This window comes from Cherax quadricarinatus, chromosome 8 (genome assembly GCF_038502225.1).
Source record: "Cherax quadricarinatus isolate ZL_2023a chromosome 8, ASM3850222v1, whole genome shotgun sequence".
In the NCBI taxonomy this organism is placed as follows: domain Eukaryota; kingdom Metazoa; phylum Arthropoda; class Malacostraca; order Decapoda; family Parastacidae; genus Cherax; species Cherax quadricarinatus.
Window position 1 is genome coordinate 41328184 of NC_091299.1, and position 21275 is coordinate 41349458.

A 21275-nucleotide genomic window follows, 5' to 3' on the forward strand; every position below is an offset into this window, starting at 1 on the left:
ACAAGCACTAAAAACAATGGAATAATGTAAAATTTATCGAATATATGCATGGAACCATCCACCCTGGCTTGTAAACATTGATGGCAGGCAGCTGAGGCGCTCAGGCTGGACTGACAGGTTCAGGACGAATCATGTTGGTCGAGTTTTTCATTGTTGGTCGTGCCAAAATTTTTATGCTTGAACGCTTTGTTGGACGAATTTATCGTTAGACGATGCCTTTGTTGACAGAGGATCCACTGTATAACCATAAAAATTATTTGAAAATACACCTCGAAGTCTGTGTTTTAATCCAAAAACACGGTCAGAGATTTTTTTTTTCTCTCATGCACTGCTTCCTGCAGGATTTTTTTTTATACAGTGCACACTGACCACACAGACCCATTCTCTCACATGTGAGCTGTGGGCCTACCAGCTTTCTCCTGCTTGATTTGAAGTCTCTAGAATTTTTCAGTATACAGTGGTCCCTCGTTTATCGTAATTAATCCGTTTCTGGAATTGTTACTATTATCGAAATTTAGATTTTCGAATCAATTTTCCCCATAAGAAATAATGTAAATACAATTAATCCGTTCCTGACACCCAGAAGTACTAAAACAAAAAAAAAATTTACATGAAATATAGATGTAATACATAAACAATACAATGGGACATGATAAATGAAACATTAGCAGCATAACACTTACCTTTATTGGCGATTCTTCTTAGTGTATGGAAGACTGGAGGAGGAGAAGGATTGCATTACTTACTGTTTGGAAGGGGAATCCCCTTCCATCAATAGCTCAGGTACCAATTGCTTTTCTGGGGTTACTTCTCTTCTCTGTTTCTTAATGCCTCTATGTACTCCTTGAATTCATGCACATATTTTTCAGAGTAAGGTTATGAGGATAACAAAAAGATTAGGTGATGAAAGATTGGATATCAGATTGGAGGGAGAGAGTATGGAGCAGGTGAATGTATTCGGATATTTGGGAGTGGACGTGTCAGCGGATGGGTCTATGAAAGATGAGGTGAATCATAGAATTGATGAGGGGAAAAGGGTGAGTGGTGCACTTAGGAGTCTGTGGAGACAAAGAACTTTGTCCTTGTAGACAAAGAGGGGAATGTATGAGAGTATAGTTTTACCAACGCTCTTATATGGGTGTGAAGCATGGGTGATGAATGTTGCAGCGAGGAGAAGGCTGGAGGCAGTGGAGAAGTCATGTCTGAGGGCAATGTGTGGTGTGAATATAATGCAGAGAATTCGTAGTTTGGAAGTTAGGAGAATGTGCGGGATTACCAAAACTGTTGTCCAGAGGGCTGAGGAAGAGTTGTTGAGGTGGTTGGGACATGTAGAGAGAATGGAGTGAAACAGAATGGCTTCAAGAGTGTATCAGTCTGTAGTGGAAGGAAGGCGGGGTAGGGGTCGGCCTAGGAAAGGTTGGAGGGAGGGGGTAAAGGAGGTTTTGTGTGCGAGGAGCTTGGACTTCCAGCAGGCATGCGTGAGCGTGTTTGATAGGAGTGAATGGAGACAAATGGTTTTTAATACTTGACGTGCTGTTGGAGTGTGAGCAAAGTAACATTTATGAAGGGGTTCAGGGAAACCGGCAGGCCGGACTTGAGTCCTGGAGATGGGAAATACAGTGCCTGCACTCTGAAGGAGGGGTGTTAATGTTGCAGTTTAAAAACTGTAGTGTAAAGCACCCTTCTGGCAAGACAGTGATGGAGTGAATGATGGTGAAAGTTTTTTTTTTCGGGCCACCCTGCCTTGGTGGGAATAGGCCAGTGTGATAATAAAAAAAAATAAAAAAAAATTTCAGCTGCTTTGTGGTCCGAACTGGCAGCCTCACCATGCCACTACGGTTCTTAAATCTTTCAAACCAACCTTTGCTGGCCTTAAATTCACTCACATCACCACTAGTTGCAGGCAATTTCTTTACCAGATCGTCATGCAACTGCCTAGCCTTTTCACAAATAATCGACGTCATAAGACTATCTCCTGCTAATTGTTTCTCGTTTATCCACACCAATAATAACTTCTCAACCTCTTTGAGTACTGGTGATCTCATTTTTGTCAGCATATTTACCCCCTTTGCAACAACAGCATCCTTGATTTCCGTTTTCTTGGCCTCGATGGAAGCTATGGTTGTATGGGGTTTGTTATACATCCTGGCCAGTTCGGCCATACGTACGCCACTTTCACATTGTTCATTGATGTTTTTCTTAAATTCTGTCATATTTCTCACCTTCTTTACCAAAGACTTGGCACTAGGAGCTTTCTTTGGAGCCATGTTAGCTTATTTAGTAGTTGCAAGCACTAAAATGAATGGAATATTGTGAAATATTTCGTATGAGCAAGTGAGGGGACCGTCGCTCACTGGTAAACAATGCCACTGGCTGGGAAGGGAGGCCGGGGCGGCTCAGAGCGTGAGTACGCATCCCGGACGAATGACTATTAGCAAGTCAATCTACGATTAGCGAGCCAATGTTTTGACGAAAATATCGTTACGATTTCCGAAAATTATGACTATCGAGCCCTACGATTATCGAGGGACCACTGTATATGCATCAAACACATTGGCTCATAAGACGTATATGTATGACCGAAACAGTCAAAGGGTTAAATAAAGTTTTTTCTTCTGTAAAAGTATTTGCATAATCTGCATTTATTTTGGCTATGTAGGGACAACTTTCCTTTTACTGTATTATTACTTCTCAAATTTTTCTTTCAGCCTGAAAATTTCTAATACATTGTAAGAATTCATTATTTGTACTTATTATATTTGGAAATTTACAAATTAGTTATATTTTGGGGACAATGAAATGAGTTTAGTGTAGATACACTTGCCCTATATCTTTTTTATGTAGTTTCTTACCACATACAAAATATTGCCATGGAGACAAAATTATTTATCAGATTTGACTTACAATGCTTTGCCTGCCTCCTGTTTTTTTTTTTTTGTTTTTTTTTACATTGGGTGCCTCAGTATTAAAAATCAAGAATTTGAAAGGTCTTTCCTATTTAATATTTTTTATAATACAGTACAGGCCACTTGAATTTATTTTTTTGGATTGGGAACCTTAATAATAATAATAATAATAATCATTAGTAATAACTGATCTCTTCTATACTTTTAGGATCCATGGGAATTTCTCATATGGCCAAACTCCCTCAACACTTTCACAATCATTCACAAATAATCACTGTCTTTGCAGAGTCATGTAGATACGACAGTTCAGATGTCACTCGAAACAGCAAATATTCCAAACCCCTCCTTTAAAGTACAGGAAAACTAGCTAACCAGTTTTCCCTGAATCTCTTCACAAAATATTACCTTGCTCACACTCCAACAGCTCATCGAGTCCCAAAAACCACTCGTCTCCATTCACTCCTAACATACTCACACATGCCTGCTGAATATCCAGGCCCTTTGCACACTAAACCTCTTTTAACCCCTACCTCCATCCTTTCTAGGATGACCTCTACCCCTTCTCCTTCCTGCTACAGATTTATACACCCTCCAAGTCATCCTATTTTACTCCATCCTCTCTAAGTGACCAGACCACCTCAACAACCTCTCCTCAGCCCTCTCAATAATAATTTCAGTAACTCCACACCTAAATTTCCACACTTCAATTTCTTTGCATTGCCATTAGGTACAGCATCACTACCTCCACCTTCCTCCTCACTGCAGCATTTATAACCCATGCCTCAGACCCATATAAAAGTGTTGGTGCCACTATACTTTCATACATCCTCTTCTTTGCCTCCATGGATAATGTTCTTTGTCTCCACCGATACCTAAATGTACCACCCCTTTTTTTTTCTACATAAACCCATCCGCTGACAAGTCTTCTCCCAAATATCTGAACACATTTACTTCTTCCATACTACCTTCCTCCAATGTGATACCCAATTTTTCTTTACCCAACTTGTTTGATACCCTCATCACCTGGAGAAAATGGAGAGGGTTTTGGGGATCAATGCCCTCGCGCCTCAGTCTGAGACCAGGCCTCATGGTGGATCAGGGTCTGATCAACCAGACTGTTACTGCTGGCCGCACACAAAATGACATACGAACCACAGCCCTAGTTGGTCGGATACTGACTTTAGGTGCCTGTCTAGTGCCTTGAAAAGAGCCAGGGGTCTGTTTGAAGACAGTCACTTTCAACTTTCTTCCTTTACACACCCTCCCAAACTTCTCCATTAACCTGTAAATGGTCCAGACGTATATATATGTTCTCTACCGTAGTGCCCCAACTTTTTTGAGAGAAAAAAAATATTTTTTTTAATAGGAAAAGAGCATATGGTACCCAGGCATCCCCAATTATTTTAATATGGCATATAGTGAGTGCACACACCCATTCTCATGTCTAGGCGACTCAGGCTTATCGTGGCAGTGTTAAATGTATGACAAATAAAACGTATATATACGTTTGGGGCACTAGCGGTAAAAACGTATATGTATGTTTGGACCATTTACGGGTTAATCTTTGCAACTTTCGACTCTCCCAAAAGCACAGTATCATCAGCAAAAAGTAATTGTGTCAACTCCCATTTTGTATTTGAATTTTCATAATTTACTCCCACCCTTCTCCCCAGCACCTTAGCATTTACTTCTTTTACAACCTCATCTACAGGTCTCCCTCAACATTCATGAGGGTTAGGGGATCAAGAGCCTCGCGAATGTTGAATACCCGTGAATGTTTGGTGCCCCAATATATTGTAGGGAAATATAATACAATACTGCTTCCTTAACTTGTTGAACCATGAACAATCATAAAATACATGAAAACGTCGTAAATTGTACTAAATACATACGTTATGCCTTAACAATATGTATGTTATTAAATACCACTGCCTCCACCACTGCAAGTCCCTACTACCCTCCCTCCGACCCCCCACAACTGGCAGCCAGCCCTCCCACCACTGTGTGGTGAGTGTTTTGTTTGTTCATTATTTGCTGTTAAACTACAGTATAAATAATGTCAATCCGTTTATCACTGTATATTGGAATGGCTATTCGGACAGGTATTGGAAGGTGACATCATGTGTTTACTCTTGAACACAGCAAAGAATCAAACATTTGTGCTACTGCTAATAATAATAATAATAATAATATAATAAAAATAATAAAATAATACATAATAATAATAATAATAATAATAATAATAATAATAATAATAATAAATACGATAGAATTGAAGAAGGAAATTGTACAAAAATACGAGGGTTGAAGCAGTGGTGGAGAAGTGGTTGGTGCATTGTCAGTGTGGCTTTGTTTATGCTGGAGTGAGTGTTAGTCTCCGTGCTCTTCCAAACATTTCACAATAATTCATTGTACAGTAGACCCCCAGTTAACGAACTTTTTTCATTCCAGTAGTATGTTCAGGTGCCAGTACTGACCGAATTTTTTCCCATAAGGAATATTGTGAAGTAGATTAGTCCATTTCAGACCCCCAAACATACACGTACAAACGCACTTACATAAATACACTTACATAATTGGTCGCATTTGGAGGTGATCGTTAAGCGGGGGTCCACTGTATTTGGTCCTTGTAGATTGAGTGTGACTGGAGTGGTAGAGGCAGTGGGTGAGGCAGTGGTAGAGGCAGTGGTAGAGGCAGTGATAGAGGCAGTAAATATGTTAGTAAATATCACTGCCTCTACCACTGCCTCTATCACTGCCTCTACCACTGCCTCTACCACTGCCTCTGCCACTGCCTCTACCACTGCCTCTACCACTGCCTCTACCACTGCCTCTACCACTGCCTCTACCACTGCCTCTACCACTGCCTCTACCACTGCCTCTATCACTGCCTCTATCACTGCCTCTACCACTGCCTCTACCACTGCCTCTACCACTGCCTCTACCACTGCCTCTACTACTGCCTCTACCACTGCCTCACCCACTGCCTCTACCACTCCAGTCACACTCAATCTACAAGCACCAAATACAATGAATTATTGTGAAATGTTTGGAAGAGCACGGAGACTAACACTCACTCCAGCATAAACAAAGCCACATTGACGATGCACCAACCACTTCTCCACCACTGCTTCAACCCTCGTATTTTTGTACAATTTCCTTCTTCAATTCTATTGTATTTATTATTATTATTATTATTATTATTATTATTATTATTATTATTAGCAGTAGCAGAAATTTTTTATTCCTTGCTGTGTTCAAGAGTAAACTTATGATGTCACCTTCCAATACCTGTCCGAATAGCCATTCTAATATGCAGTCATGGATGGGTTGACATTATTTATACTGTTGTTTAACAGCAAATAATGAACAAACAAAACACTCACCACACAGTGGTGGGAGGGCTGGCTGCCAGTTGTGGGGGGTCAGAGGGAGGGTAGTAAGGACTCGTGGCGGTAAACTTAAATATGATTTGGCAAACTTAAATATGATTTGGCGGTTGGAAATTCGCAAATGTGTGAAGCCCGCGAAAGTTGAAAACGCGAATGTTGAGGGAGACCTGTATAACTGCTGTGGCATTACACATCCCTGTCTAAAGCCTACTTTTACTGGAAAGTAATCTCCCTCTCTCTTACACACTGTAATCTGAGCCTTGCTGTCCTCATAAAAACTCTTTACAGCATTTAGTAACTTACTATCCCATGCACTTGTAACATCTGCCACATTGCTCCCCTATCCACCCAGTCAAATGCCTTTTCTAAATCCATAAATGCAAGGAAAACTTCTCTAATTATCTAAATATTGTTCACTTATATGATTCAATGTAAACACTTGGTCTATTCATCCCCTACCCATTTTAAAACCTTGTTCGTTTGCAATCCTGCTGTCTGTCTTAACTCTAATTCTTTCAGTAATAACCCTACCATACACTTTACCTGGTATACTCAGTAAATTTCTTCTTCTTTAAATGCACTGGTCGAATTCCCCAAGGCAGGGTGGCCCAAAAGGAAAAACAAAAGTTTCTCCTTTTAAATATAATAAAATATACAGGAGAAGGGGTTACAAGCCCCATGCTCCTAGCATTTTAGCCACCTCTTATGACACGCATGGCTTACGGAGGAAGAATTCTATTCCGCTTCCCCATGGAGTTAAGAGGAAATAAACCAGAACAAGAATTAGTAAGAAAATAGAAGAAAACACAGTGGTGTGTGAGTGTTTGTGTGTATGTATATGCTTGTACATTCAAGTGTAGTGTGACCTAAGTGTAAGTAGAAGTAGCAAGACATACCTGAAATCTTGCATGTTTATGAGACAAAAAAAAAAGACACCAGCAATCCTACCATCATGTAAAACAATTATAGGCTTCCATTTTACACTCACTTGGCAGGACAGTAATACCTCCCTGGGTGGTTGCTGTGTGCCAACCTACTACTTACTACACAGTAAATTTATTCCCCTATAATTTTTACATTTTTGTCCCCCTTCCCTTTATATAAAGGGACAATACACGCTCACTGCCAATCCTTAGGTACCTTCCCTTCTTTCATACATTTATTGAACAAAAGTACCAACCACTCCAAAATTATATCCCCACCAGCTTTTAACATTCTGTTGCATTTCCTCAAAATATTCCTGCTTTCTATCCCAATACCTCAAACTCCCCATCTACTAACTCCCCTATTCTATGTTGAACTGTCAAATCCATTTGTTCTCTAGACTTACTTAACCTATTTATCTTCAAAAATTTTTCTTATTCACAGCAAAATTTGTTGACAGCTCCTGACACTCTTTATCATTTGCTCTTCTTTTACACTCCCTCACTACTCTCTTCATCATTCTTATATCACTTCTGCTTTGTAAAATCCTCTCATAAGCAACATTTTTCTCTCATATCACACCCTTTACCTCATCATTCCACCAATCTCTCCTCTTTCCTCCTACACCCACCCTCCTATAACCACAAACTTCTACTTTGCATTCTAACTGCATTTTTAAAACTCTCCCATCTTTCTTCAACACCTACACTACCTATAATTTAAATAATGATTTCTTTGCTCTGTTTATTGCAATAGGATCTCTGATTTGACTGTTGTAATTTTAGTTTTTGTTTATTGAAATTTGTTTTAGTAAAGACATTTTTATAAATTACACACATCCTCCATATTCTTTACATTGTATTATAAATTTTTCAAATTCCTTTACTTAAGATTGGTTCCATTTACAGAAGAGGTGCCTAAAAAGAGTCATAAAATTATGGGAGGGTCGGACCATGACTATACTCGTACGTGTACACCACCGAAGAATGACAAAAATAAAGCTTCTAAGATAGCCACAAAGTTCACCACTCCAAAACCTAGAGGAAAGGAGAACAGAGAGCTACAGATTAAGAAAGAAGGTCTTGATAAAAGAAAAATAACCCCACCAGTTTTAACAAAATCTACTACGTTACCCAGTTTTAAGCCACGCAACCAGATGGATGAATACAACGTCCTCTATTCCTTTCTCATACGAGGTAAGAAACCGCTGTATTTTACATCTTTAATTTATGTGAAGTTAGAGTATTGTTATGAATTACATGTGTATAGAGTTAATATATTCATGGAAATTTTATTATTCACTAAATGTTTGTTTGTTCAGATGATTCTTTTGTGGTGTATTTCACTTGTTATGTTTAGAACTAGGTCATTTTCTTGGGTATTATAAGAGAAAAGCTCAGTACAGTGGACCCCCGCATAATGATTACCTCCGAATGTGACCAATTATGTAAGTGTATTTATGTAAGTGCGTTTGTACGTGTATGTTTGGGGGTCTGAAATGGACTAATCTACTTCACAATATTTCTTATGGGAACAAATTCGGTCAGTACTGGCACCTGAACATACTTCTGGAGTAAAAAAATATCGTTAACCAAGGGTCCACTGTATATTGATGGAAGAGAGGAGGGTACAGTACCCTATGTGATAATTACAGCAGCGAGTGCATTGTAGCTAATTTACAACCACTAATATTTTTGCACCAAATTGGTTAATGCAGTGTTTTATTTTGATAAAAATATTTATAGAAAATGCATGTTCACTATAGGTATTCAGCATTGTATATATCAGTATAAATGCAGTAGGTTGTCTCATTTATTAGTGCATTAGCATTCAATGTCAAATTCTCAAAAATTTTTACTCCAAGCTCAGACTTCCAGTGACAATTATGCACCACAGTTGTTCAGTATAGATGATATTGACTAGTTTTCTTTTGCATTGTAAGAGGTTAGACTTTAGAAGAAATGCCACAACTAGCTGTGTTCCACCATGTGCTGAGCCTCTTCCTAGGAAGCCATGCAATGCAATATTTGGATCAATATTTCCTGAGTATTCCAATACACCTACCATCCGACTTACGACCTGCTCGACATACGACCACTCGACTTATGTCCCTGTTTTGTATGCCAAATTTCTGGAAAATAAACAACTGCAATTACAATTGAGAGTCTTGTGCCTTTTTTATATCATTAGATTAAACTCAGTTGTACTATAGCTCATTCTAGCTCAATACATAGTCAATACCAAATTCATTATATTAGACCATAGTGTAATTACTAGTGAGAGTCTGGTGCTATTTTTAATTTGTATTTTTATATTATTAGATTAAACCTAGTTGTACTATAGCTCATTCTAGCTCAATACATAGACTATACCAAAGTCATTACATTAGACCTTAGTGCAATTACAAGTGAGAGTCTTGTTCTATTTTTAATTTGTATTTTTATATTATTAGTTTATACCTAGTTGTACTTTAGCTCATTCCAGCACAACACATAGACAACACCAACTCCATTATGTGTATTAGTGACTATACTCTACATGACCAAAATGCTATAGCTATATACTTGTCCAAACTTCCCACCACTACAGATATCAGTACTAAAACTCAACCCACAACTCAGGATATAAATAACCATAATTTAAGCCTAGAAGATGATTGATCACGTTGACCCTGATCTAAACCTCCATAATCTGACACACAATCAAAACCTATTGGAAAGTAACTGTAACACAGCATCACAAGCCAGCACTATCCTAAACAATGCTAAAAGTCTATCAGTACTTAACTACAACATCAGGTCCTTAAGCAAACACTATGATGACCTCCTGGCACTCCTTGAATCACTAAAGACACCCTTCTCCTGCATTATTCTTACTGAGACCTGGCTTAAGCAGGACATAATAGATATCTGCCCTCTACCAGGATACACAGCAATCCACAACTGCAGACCATACCAAGTTGGGGGTGGTATTGCAATCTATTACTCTAACCAGTTATCTTGTATTAGCACCACTTGCTTTAGTGATGAATATGGAGAATACATTTTTGCTAATTTTACTGTAAAAAACCTTAAGACGCCTATAACAATCGGTGCCATTTACCGGATACCCCACACAAACATCCCAAATTTCAGTGAGAAACTAAAGGCACTAATAACAAACAGACAAATGAATAAGCACCACCTTCTCTTAGCTGGAGACTTCAACATCAACCTTGGCCTACTAGATGATCAGCCTGTAACTGATTTCATCAACAATATGAACAACACACTTCTCATACCAACAATAACTAAACCAACCAGGCTCACTGAAACGAGTGCAACCATAATAGACCACATATGGACCAATATACTAGCCCCCCTTAAATCAGGGATAATCACAGATAGCACTACAGACCACTACCCTACCTTCCTCTTGACAAACATTAGTAAACCACCACTTGAATACAACAAAGTTTCATTTAGACTCCATGATGAGGCCTCAATAAGGAAGTTCACAGCTGACCTAGAGACTGTTGACTGGCCTACAGAATTCTCCAAGGCCAATGGTATTGACGACTGGACAGACATTTTTCTTAACAAATTACTTAGACTATACAACAAACATTGTCCTATAAAAATGAAACAGATCACAAACAAAGGGCTTGGGTGCCCATGGCTAACCAACACCATTCTGAAATCCATTGATAAGAAACACCAATATGAAAAGCAATATAGACAGGGCTTAATACACAAAGATATTCTTAAACACTATTCATCAGTCCTCACCAAAGTAATAAAGAAAGCCAAACAACTATACTACTCCAGTAGATTCACTGACACAAGAGGAGATATAAAAAAGACCTGGAAAACACTCTCTCAGATTCTAGGGACCCAAAAACTGAAAAAAAACAAGAATATTGCCCTAACTAAACCTAATGAAACACCACTGCATCCCACTGACACAGCTAACAAGATAAACGACTTCTTCTCAACCATAGGTTCTAATCTCGCCAATAAAATCCCACGCACCAATGCCCATGCCGGGGACTACCTAGATGGGAATTTCCCAAATTCCTTCTATCTTGCTCCAACTGAGCCCATGGAAGTCACCGAGATTATAAAGTCACTTAAAAATAACTCAGGGAATCTGTCTCATGTCCCACCATTATTGTACAAGAGAGCGGCCCATGTCCTCTCGCATGCTATCTCATTACTTTTTAACAAGTCACTAGAAACTAGCACCTTCCCGAAACTACTCAAGACGGCAAGGGTTACACCAATACATAAAGGTGGTGACCCTACAGATTTAAACAACTATAGGCCAATATCAAACTTACCATTGCTATCCAAAATCTTTGAGAAACTCGTGCACAGGAGACTATATTCATTTATAACGGCACAAAACATACTCAACCCCTGCCAATTTGGATTCAGGAAAAATAAAAGCACTAACGATGCAATCATAAAAATGCTAGATCTGCTTTACACAGCATTGGAAAATAAGGAATATCCACTAGGAATTTTTATTGACCTAAGAAAAGCTTTTGACACAGTAGACCACGGCATCCTACTCCACAAACTTGACCATTATGGTATAAGAGGCCATGCGCTTGCATATTTCAAATCTTACCTTACTAATAGGTATCAGTATGTCACCATTAAAGACACAGCATCAACAACACAGCCACTTGATATTGGAGTTCTGCAGGGAAGTGTCCTTGGTCCCCTGCTCTTCCTCATATACATCAATGATCTTCCAAACGTATCTCAACACCTGAACCCCATTCTCTTTGCTGACGACACGACTTATGTCATCTCTCACCCTAATCTTGCCACCCTCAACACCATTGTTAATGAGGAGCTGATCAAAATATCGACTTGGATGACAGCCAATAAACTTAGGCTTAACACTGACAAAACCTACTACATTATGTTTGGTAGCAGAGCAGGAGATGCGCAAATTAACATTAAGATCGACAACACTCTAATTGCCAGGCATAATGAGGGCAAATTCCTAGGCCTATACCTCAACAACAACATGAACTTCAGCACCCATATCCAACACATAACCAAAAAAGTATCCAAAACGGTTGGGATCCTCTCCAAGATACGATACTACGTGCCGCAAACTGCCCTTCTCACACTATACCATTCACTTATATATCCATACCTCACCTATGCTATATGTGCTTGGGGTTCAACTGCAGCAACACACCTAAAGCCAATAATAACCCAACAAAAAGCCGCAGTAAGAATAATCACTAAATCCCATCCCTGGCAACACACCACCCCACTCTTCATAGATCTAAACTTACTCCCTGTTCAGTACATCCACACTTACTACTGTGCAATCTACATCTACAGGACCTTAAATTCCAATATTAACCTTGACCTAAAACGCTTTCTTGATAGTTGCGACAGAACCCACAGGCACAATACCAGACACAAACATCTCTATGACATTCCCCGTGTCCGACTAAACCTTTACAAAAATTCAATGTATGTCAAAGGCCCTAAAATCTGGAACACCCTACCTGAAAATTCTGAAACTGCAGACACATTCATCACCTTCAAAACTACCATCAGAAAACATCTTATCTCCCTGATACACCCTGTCAACTAATTACACGAATACCACCTGGTGGTTAACACTTACACTCACTCACCCATTTGACCATAAACAGAAATATCAATCTCAATCTCAAAATAATGAATCTTAACTAGTCATAAGTTGGCCTGTGATACTCCAGTACTGAAACTATGTATAGTGCCAAAACAAAAGCATTCACATTGCTAAACTCACAAACTAGTATTTAGTCACTTAGCCATAATACCAACTTACCTCATAATTTTGTAATATTTTAAACTTAAGATTTAATTTAAGTCTGCCCGAAATGCCTAGCCATGCTAGGTGTTCTAGTGGTACACTGTAATTATTATTTTACTACATGTAAACAATACAATAACCAAATTCTGTAAACTCAGCATTGTAATCCTTATAGAGAATAAACTTCGAATTTGAATTTGAATTGAACTGTTTGTGTTGTACACAGTGTTTATCCTAAACCTTACAATATAAAATACAGTACTAACTGCATAAAAAGTAAAGTAAAAAATGAAATACAAAAATAAAACAAGAAAAATAGTCATTACAAAAATGTGATGTTGATATTCAGTAGTAAGGTTCGACTTACGTCCATTTCGACTTATGACTGGTTGGCCGGAACCAAGCTTGGTCATAAGGTGGATGGTACCTATATTATAAAGTTATAACAAAAAAAAGGCACAATACCGTGACTGGAACAATACACAAATAACCTGCACATAAAAGAGAGAAGCTTACGACAACGTTTTGGTCCGACTTGGGCCATTTACAAAGTCACACTAACCAGAAGTGGAGCAGGACGGCTATATATAGGCAGGAAGAGGTGGTGGTGGTAGTAGTAGTAGTAGTAGTACAAGAATGGTATATAATACCAACAAGATGAAATTAAGACACATGCGCAACACCCGGGCATCCCTATCATAGACGTTTCGCCATCCAGCCAGCCATTGGATGGCACACCCAGATGTCGCACATGTATCTTAATTTCATCAGTAGTAGTAGTAGTAGTAGTAGAAGAGGTAGTAGTAGTGGTAGTGGTAGAAGTGGGGAATAAGGAGGACGAGCCAGTCAAATACAAAGGAAGGGGAGCACTGCAAGAGAGCTAGGTGCCCACAGAGGGAGAGCAAGCGCACAGAGGTGCATGAAAGGGGAAGTGGTGAAATAAAGAAGGAACAGAAACATGAGACAGAAGAGAGAAAGACATAACAGAGGAGAAAAAGGAAAGAGGAAAGGGGAAGAGGGAGAAGAAGAAAAAGAAAAAGAAAAAATGAGGAATCAGGTTAAGTCACGGGTGTTCTGAAGTTTGGAGCATTTTACAATGTAGTGGGAGAGGAAGGCATCTGCAGAGACAAAGCCAGGGCTAAGATTCATACAAGGAAAGTTGTGTACGTATTAGAGAGGATTCAACTAGACGGCGACTGTTCGAGTTGGAAGTAGGGAAGACAGTTTTAGCAGAAGACCAGTCAATAGGATGGCTATGATCTCTGACGTGACAGAAAAGAGCATTGTTAGTGTCAGCAAGCCTAACACTATTTTTGTGCTCCCTAAGTCTGTCAGAAAGAGATCGACCAGTTTCTCCGAAGTATTGAAGAGGACAGGAGGAGCAAGAAATAGAGTAGACACCAGGAACATCTGTAGAGGGAGGAGAGGTATGAACGAGATTAGTGCGAAGAGTGTTAGTCTGGCGGAAGGTAAGCTTGATGTCTAAGGGACGGAGAGAATTGTTGAGATTAGATAGACCGGAAATGTAGGGAATAGGGAAGGCAGAGGATAGAAGAGTTCCTAGGAGTAGAGAGTTTGGGAGAGAAGAAATTACATTTAGCACGTGAGAGGGCAGAGTGTATGAAATGGGAAGGGTAGCCAAGACGGGAAAACGAATTATGAAGAGTGGAAATTTCTGCTGGAAGGAACTGAGGATCACAGATGCGGAGAGCACAGAGAAAGAGGGAGATAAGAACACTTTTCTTGACAGGGGAAGCATGATAGGAAAAGTAGTGAATGTACATGCCACTGTGCATAGGTTTTCGGTAAACGGAAAAGGAAAAACCTGTATCTCAGCGGTGGACATGGACATCAAGGAAAGGAAACCAGGAATTAGATTCCCATTCAGCTTTAAACTTAATGGAAAGGGCAAGATTATTAAGAGCTTCAAGAAAAGGTTGGAAGAGACTAGAGTCATGAGGCCACAGAGCAAAGATGTCATCCACATAGCGGAGCCAGAGTGAAGGTTGCACATCGAGGGTAGGAAGAAGAACAGTCTCGAAGTATTCCATGTAAAGATTAGCAAGGACAGGAGAGAGAGGAGAGCCCATAGTAACACCGAAGGTTTGAGAATAATATTTCCCTTGGAAGGAAAAGGAATTAGAGTTCACACAGAGGTGGATAAGATCAAGAAAGACATTAGTAGGTATAGGGAGATGTAGAAACCCTTCATGGGCCTTCTCTCTAAGGAAATCAAGAACATCATCAAGAGGGACATTGGTGAAGAGGGATTCAACGTCAAGACTAAGCATCTTACAGGTTGGGAGAGAGCGAACCCATTCAATGAAGTCTTGAGAGTGACAGAGGTGGGCAGGAGAAAAAGTACCAAGAAAGGGAGTGAGGGTTTTGGCCAGCCAAGAAGCAAGAGAATAAGAGACAGAACCTCTAGAGGATATGATAGGACGAAAAGGAATATCAGATTTATGAGTTGGGAAGGCCATAGAAATAGGGAAGAGAGGGACAGATGACACGAAACCGTTGAACAAGGTCAAAGTCAGGAGGACAGAGGTCGGAGAGAGTCCTTAGTTTCTTGTTGAAAGTTCTCTTGATGCGATCAAGAGGGTTGGAAACAAGAGGAGTGTAGGTACGTGAGTCAGAGAGCAAGACTTCAGCTGTACGGAGGTAATCATCGCGGTCAAGGATAACTACCGAATTACCTGTGTCAGAAGATAGTATGACAATATTAGTGTTGGATTTAAGAGAAGAAAGGGCAAGTTGGTAATGGCGTGGAAGGTGGTGATTCTTAGAAAACAGACTAACAAGAGCAGGAAGGAGAGCGCCACGAAAAGTGGACAAGTCAGGAAGATTACGGGATCGAGATTGATGAAAGGAATCAAAAGAGCTAATCAGGGCAATACCAGGTCGAGGAGTAGGTGAAGTGGCAAAGGAAAGGCCAAACCCAAGAAGTTCAAGCTCATACTGAGAGAGTGAGACAGAAGACAAGTTAGTAACACAGTCAGTGAGGGAGAATTTAGACCAAGGGCTAGCTGAGATGAGACGTTGAAGTTTATTCCGTAGTTTGGAAGAATGAATTTGTGTATTCAGGCGAGCAGTGTCAGAGGCAATGGTAGAGAGAAGGTTACAGAGATCCTGTGGTAGAGCCGCAAAGAGAGCACGTTGACGCTGACGGAAAGTAAAGAAGGCATCTTCAACCTGTGATTTAGTAGAAAAAATGAGCTGTTGAAGTAGGAGACGGGCATAATCAGGAAAGGGAGTGCACAGTGGGTTGGTTTTCTGGAAGTGGGAGAAGGAAGGGGGCAGAACTTGTTCAGCAAGACAGTCACGTAGGAAGCGAAGCTGATTCTTACAACGCCTGGTAGCAATAAGAGCAGCCTCATAAGATCGAAAGAGGGGTTTAAAACAGGGAAGAACATTAAAAAAGTTTGAGAGAATATGACGCTTGACTGCGGGGTCCATAAATAACAAAAAAAGGCACAATACCGTGACTTGAACGATACACAAATAACCCGCACATAAAAGAGAGAAGCTTACGATGACGTTTCGGTCCGACTTGGACCATTTACAAAGTCACACTAACCAGAAGAGGAGCAGGACGGCTATATATAGGCAGGAAGAGGTGGTGGTAGTAGTAGTAGTAGTACAAGAATGGTATATAATACCAAACTCCTCGTAAATTAGGTCATCCAAGTTTCGAGGAAGAGCAGGTGCATTGTCCATTACTAATAGGCACTTGAGATCCAATTCCTTTTCCAGGAGATACTCTTTCACACTAGGGCCAAACACTTCATTGAACCACTCAACGAAAATTTCCCTCGTGACCCATGCCTTACTATTAGATTTCCAAAACACACACAATTTACTCTTCATAACATTGTTTTTCCTGAACACTCTGGGATTTTCAGAATGGTACACTAGTAATGGCTTCACTTTGAAATCCCCACTAACATTAGCACAGAACATTAGCGTAAGCCTGTCTTTCATAGGCTTGTGTCCTGGCATTGCCTTTTCCCCTTGTGTAATGAAGGTCCTCTTTGGCATTTTCTTCCAAAAGAGGCCTGTTTCATCACAATTGAACACTTCAGGTTTCAGTCCTTCAGCCTCTATGTACTCCTGGAATTCATGCACATATTTTTCAGCTGCCTTGTGGTCCGAACTGGCAGCCTCACCATGCCTTACCACACTGTGTACGCCAGTACGGTTCTTAAATCTCTCAAACCAGCCTTTGCTTGCCTTAAATTCACCCACATCACCACTATTTTCAGGCAATGTTTTTACCAAATCTTCATGCAACTGCCTAGCCTTTTCACAAATAATCGAAGTCATAAGAGTATCTCCTGCTAATTGTTTCTCATTTATCCACACCAATAATAACTTCTCAACCTCTTCGAGTTCTGGTGATCTCATTTTTGTCATCATAGTTACCCCCTTTGCAACAACAGCATCCTTGATTTCCTTTTTCTTGGCCACTATGGAACATAAGGTTGTGTAGGGTTTCTTATACATCCTGGACAGTTCGGCCACACTTTTTTTTTTTTTTTTTTTTCCAACGAGTCGTCCATCTCCCACCGAGGCAGGGTGACCCAAAAAAGAAAGAAAATCCCCAAAAAGAAAATACTTTCATCATCATTCAACACTTTCACCACACTCACACATTATCACTGCTTTTGTAGAGGTGCTCAGAATACAACAGTTTAGAAGCATATACGTATAAAGATACACAACATATCCCTCCAAACTGCCAATATCCCAAACCCTTCCTTTAAAGTGCAGGCATTGTACTTCCCATTTCCAGGACTCAAGTCCGACTATATGAAAATAACCGGTTTCCCTGAATCCCTTCACTAAATATTACCCTGCTCGTACTCCAAAAGATCGTCAGGTCCCAAGTATCATTCGTCTCCATTCACTCTTATCTAACACGCTCATGCACACTTGCTGGGTGTAGAGGAGAGAGAGAGATTCTGGGAAATGTTGAGTGAATGCGTGGGGAGTTTTGAATCAAGTGTGAGAGTAATGGTGGTTGGGGATTTCAATGCTAAAGTGGGTAAAAATGTTATGGAGGGAGTAGTAGGTAAATTTGGGGTGCCAGGGGTAAATGTAAATGGGGAGCCTTTAATTGAGCTATGTGTAGAAAGAAATTTGGTAATAAGTAATACATATTTTATGAAAAAAGAGGATAAAAAAATATACAAGGTACGATGTAGCACGTAATGAAAGTAGTTTGTTAGATTATGTAATGGTGGATAAAAGGTTGATGGGTAGGCTCCAGGATGTACATGTTTATAGAGGGGCAACTGATATGTCAGATCATTATTTAGTTGTAGCTACAGTTAGAGTAAGAGGTAGATGGGAAAAGAGGAAGGTGGCAACAACAAGTAAGAGGGAGGTGAAAGTGTATAAACTAAGGGAGGAGGAAGTTCGGGCGAGATATAAGCGACTATTGGCAGAAAGGTGGGCTAGTGCAAAGATGAGTAGTGGGGGGGGTTGAAGAGGGTTGGAATAGTTTTAAAAATGCAGTATTAGAATGTGGGGCAGAAGTTTGTGGTTATAGGAGGGTGGGGGCAGGAGGAAAGAGGAGTGATTGGTGGAATGATGAAGTAAAGGGTGTGATAAAAGAGAAAAAGGTAGCTTACGAGATGTTTTTACAAAGCAGAAGTGTTATAAGAAGAGCAGAGTATATGGAGAGTAAAAGAAAGGTGAAGAGAGTGGTGAGAGAGTGCAAAAGGAGAGCAGATGAAAGAGTGGGAGAGGCACTGTCAAGAAATTTTAATGAAAATAAGAAAAAATTTTGGAGTGAGTTAAACAAGTTAAGAAAGCCTAGGAAAAGTATGGGTTTGTCAGTTAAAAACAGAGTAGGGGAGTTAGTAGATGGGGAGAGGGAGGTATTAGGTAGATGGCGAGAATATTTTGAGGAACTTTTAAATGTTGAGGAAGAAAGGGAGGCGGTAATTTCATGCACTGGCCAGGGAGGTATACCATCTTTTAGGAGTGAAGAAGAGCAGAATGTAAGTGTGGTGGAGGTACGTGAGGCATTACGTAAAATGAAAGGGGGTAAAGCAGCTGGAACTGATGGGATCATGACAGAAATGTTAAAAGCGGGGGGGATGATATAGTGTTGGAGTGGTTGGTACTTTTGTTTAATAAATGTATGAAAGAGGGGAAGGTACCTAGGGATTGGCGGAGAGCATGTATAGTCCCTTTATATAAAGGGAAAGGGGACAAAAGAGATTGTAAAAATTATAGAGGAATAAGTTTACTGAGTATACCAGGAAAAGTATACGGTACAGTTATAATTGAAAGAATTAGAGGTAAGACAGAATGTAGGATTGCGGATGAGCAGGGAGGCTTCAGAGTGGGTAGGGGATGTGTAGATCAAGTGTTTACATTGAAGCATATATGTGAACAGTATTTAGATAAAGGTAGGGAAGTTTTTATTGCATTTATGGATTTAGAAAAGGCATATGATAGAGTGGATAGAGGAGCAATGTGGCAGATGTTGCAAGTATATGGAATAGGTGGTAAGTTAGTAAATGCTGTAAAGAGCTTTTATGAGGATAGTGAGGCTCAGGTTAGGGTATGTAGAAGAGAGGGAGAATATTTCCCGGTAAAAGTAGGTCTTAGACAGGGATGTGTAATGTCACCATGGTTGTTTAATATATTTATAGATGGGGTTGTAAAAGAAGTAAATGCTAGGGTGTTCGGGAGAGGGGTGGGATTAAATTATGGGGAATCAAATTCAAAATGGGAATTGACACAGTTACTTTTTGCTGATGATACTGTGCTTATGGGAGATTCTAAAGAAAAATTGCAAAGGTTAGTGGATGAGTTTGAGAATGTGTGTAAAGGTAGAAAGTTGAAAGTGAACATAGAAAAGAGTAAGGTGATGAGGGTATCAAATGATTTAGATAAAGAAAAATTGGATATCAAATTGGGGAGGAGGAGTATGGAAGAAGTGAATGTTTTCAGATACTTGGGAGTTGACGTGTCGGCGGATGGATTTATGAAGGATGAGGTTAATCATAGAATTGATGAGGGAAAAATGGTGAGTGGTGCGTTGAGGTATATGTGGAGTCAAAAAACGTTATCTATGGAGGCAAAGAAGGGAATGTATGAAAGTATAGTAGTACCAACACTCTTATATGGATGTGAAGCTTGGGTGGTAAATGCAGCAGCGAGGAAACGGTTGGAGGCAGTGGAGATGTCCTGTCTAAGGGCAATGTGTGGTGTAAATATTATGCAGAAAATTCGGAGTGTGGAAATTAGGAGAAGGTGTGGAGTTAATAAAAGCATTAGTCAGAGGGCAGAAGAGGGGTTGTTGAGGTGGTTTGGTCATTTAGAGAGAATGGATCAAAGTAGAATGACATGGAAAGCATATAAATCGATAGGGGAAGGAAGGAGGGGTAGGGGTCGTCCTCGAAAGGGTTGGAAAGAGGGGGTAAAGGAGGTTTTGTGGGCAAGGGGCTTGGACTTCCAGCAAGCGTGCATGAGCGTGTTAGATAGGAGTGAATGGAGACGAATGATACTTGGGACCTGACGATCTGTTTTAGTGTGAGCTGGGTAATATTTAGTGAAAGGATTCAGGGAAACCGGTTATTTTCATATAGTCGGACTTGAGTCCTGGAAATGGGAAGTACAATGCCTGCACTTTATAGGAGGGGTTTGGGATATTGGCAGTTTGGAGGGATATGTTGTGTATCTTTATACGTATATGCTTCTAAACTGTTGTATTCTGAGCACCTCTGCAAAAGCAGTGATAATGTCTGAGTGTGGTGAAAGTGTTGAATGATGATGAAAGTATTTTCTTTTTGGGGATTTTCTTTCTTTTTTGGGTCACCCTGCCTTGGTGGGAGACAGCCGACTTGTTAAAAAAAAAAAATAATAAAAATAACATAGAAGCATGATAGCGACACCTAAACTAATAAAAACTGACATTTATATGGAGAGGTATTGAAGGGTGGGCAGTGGGGAGGGATAAAAAAAAAAAAAGTGACCTTGACCATTACAGAAAACATTACACACTATGCGCCTGAAGGATAACTATAGATCACTCTTATCCTATGCGAAGACTGTAAAAAGTGTGATTTTCTCAAAAAAAAAAAAAAAAAAAAAAAAGATCCGAAGTACATGTAATCAGTTATGTGTGCATTTCCTGGAATATCTCAGAAGTAAGTTATTGACCTATTTCATGTTGTATTACCATTAATAATGAACAGATTGAAAGGATTTTCACATCAAACATAAAACT

The 21275-nt window shown here is 39.8% G+C and overlaps 1 protein-coding gene across 1 annotated transcript in view; it reads left to right on the forward strand.

The window, feature by feature from the left end:
* Set1 (SET domain containing 1) overlaps positions 1 to 21275 on the forward strand; it is a gene marked incomplete in the record, with an annotated part of 508988 nt that overhangs the window by 405838 nt on the left and 81875 nt on the right. The window contains 1 exon segment of the mRNA XM_070083037.1: positions 8131 to 8418. Within this exon segment, the coding sequence (XP_069939138.1) occupies positions 8131 to 8418 (288 nt within the window).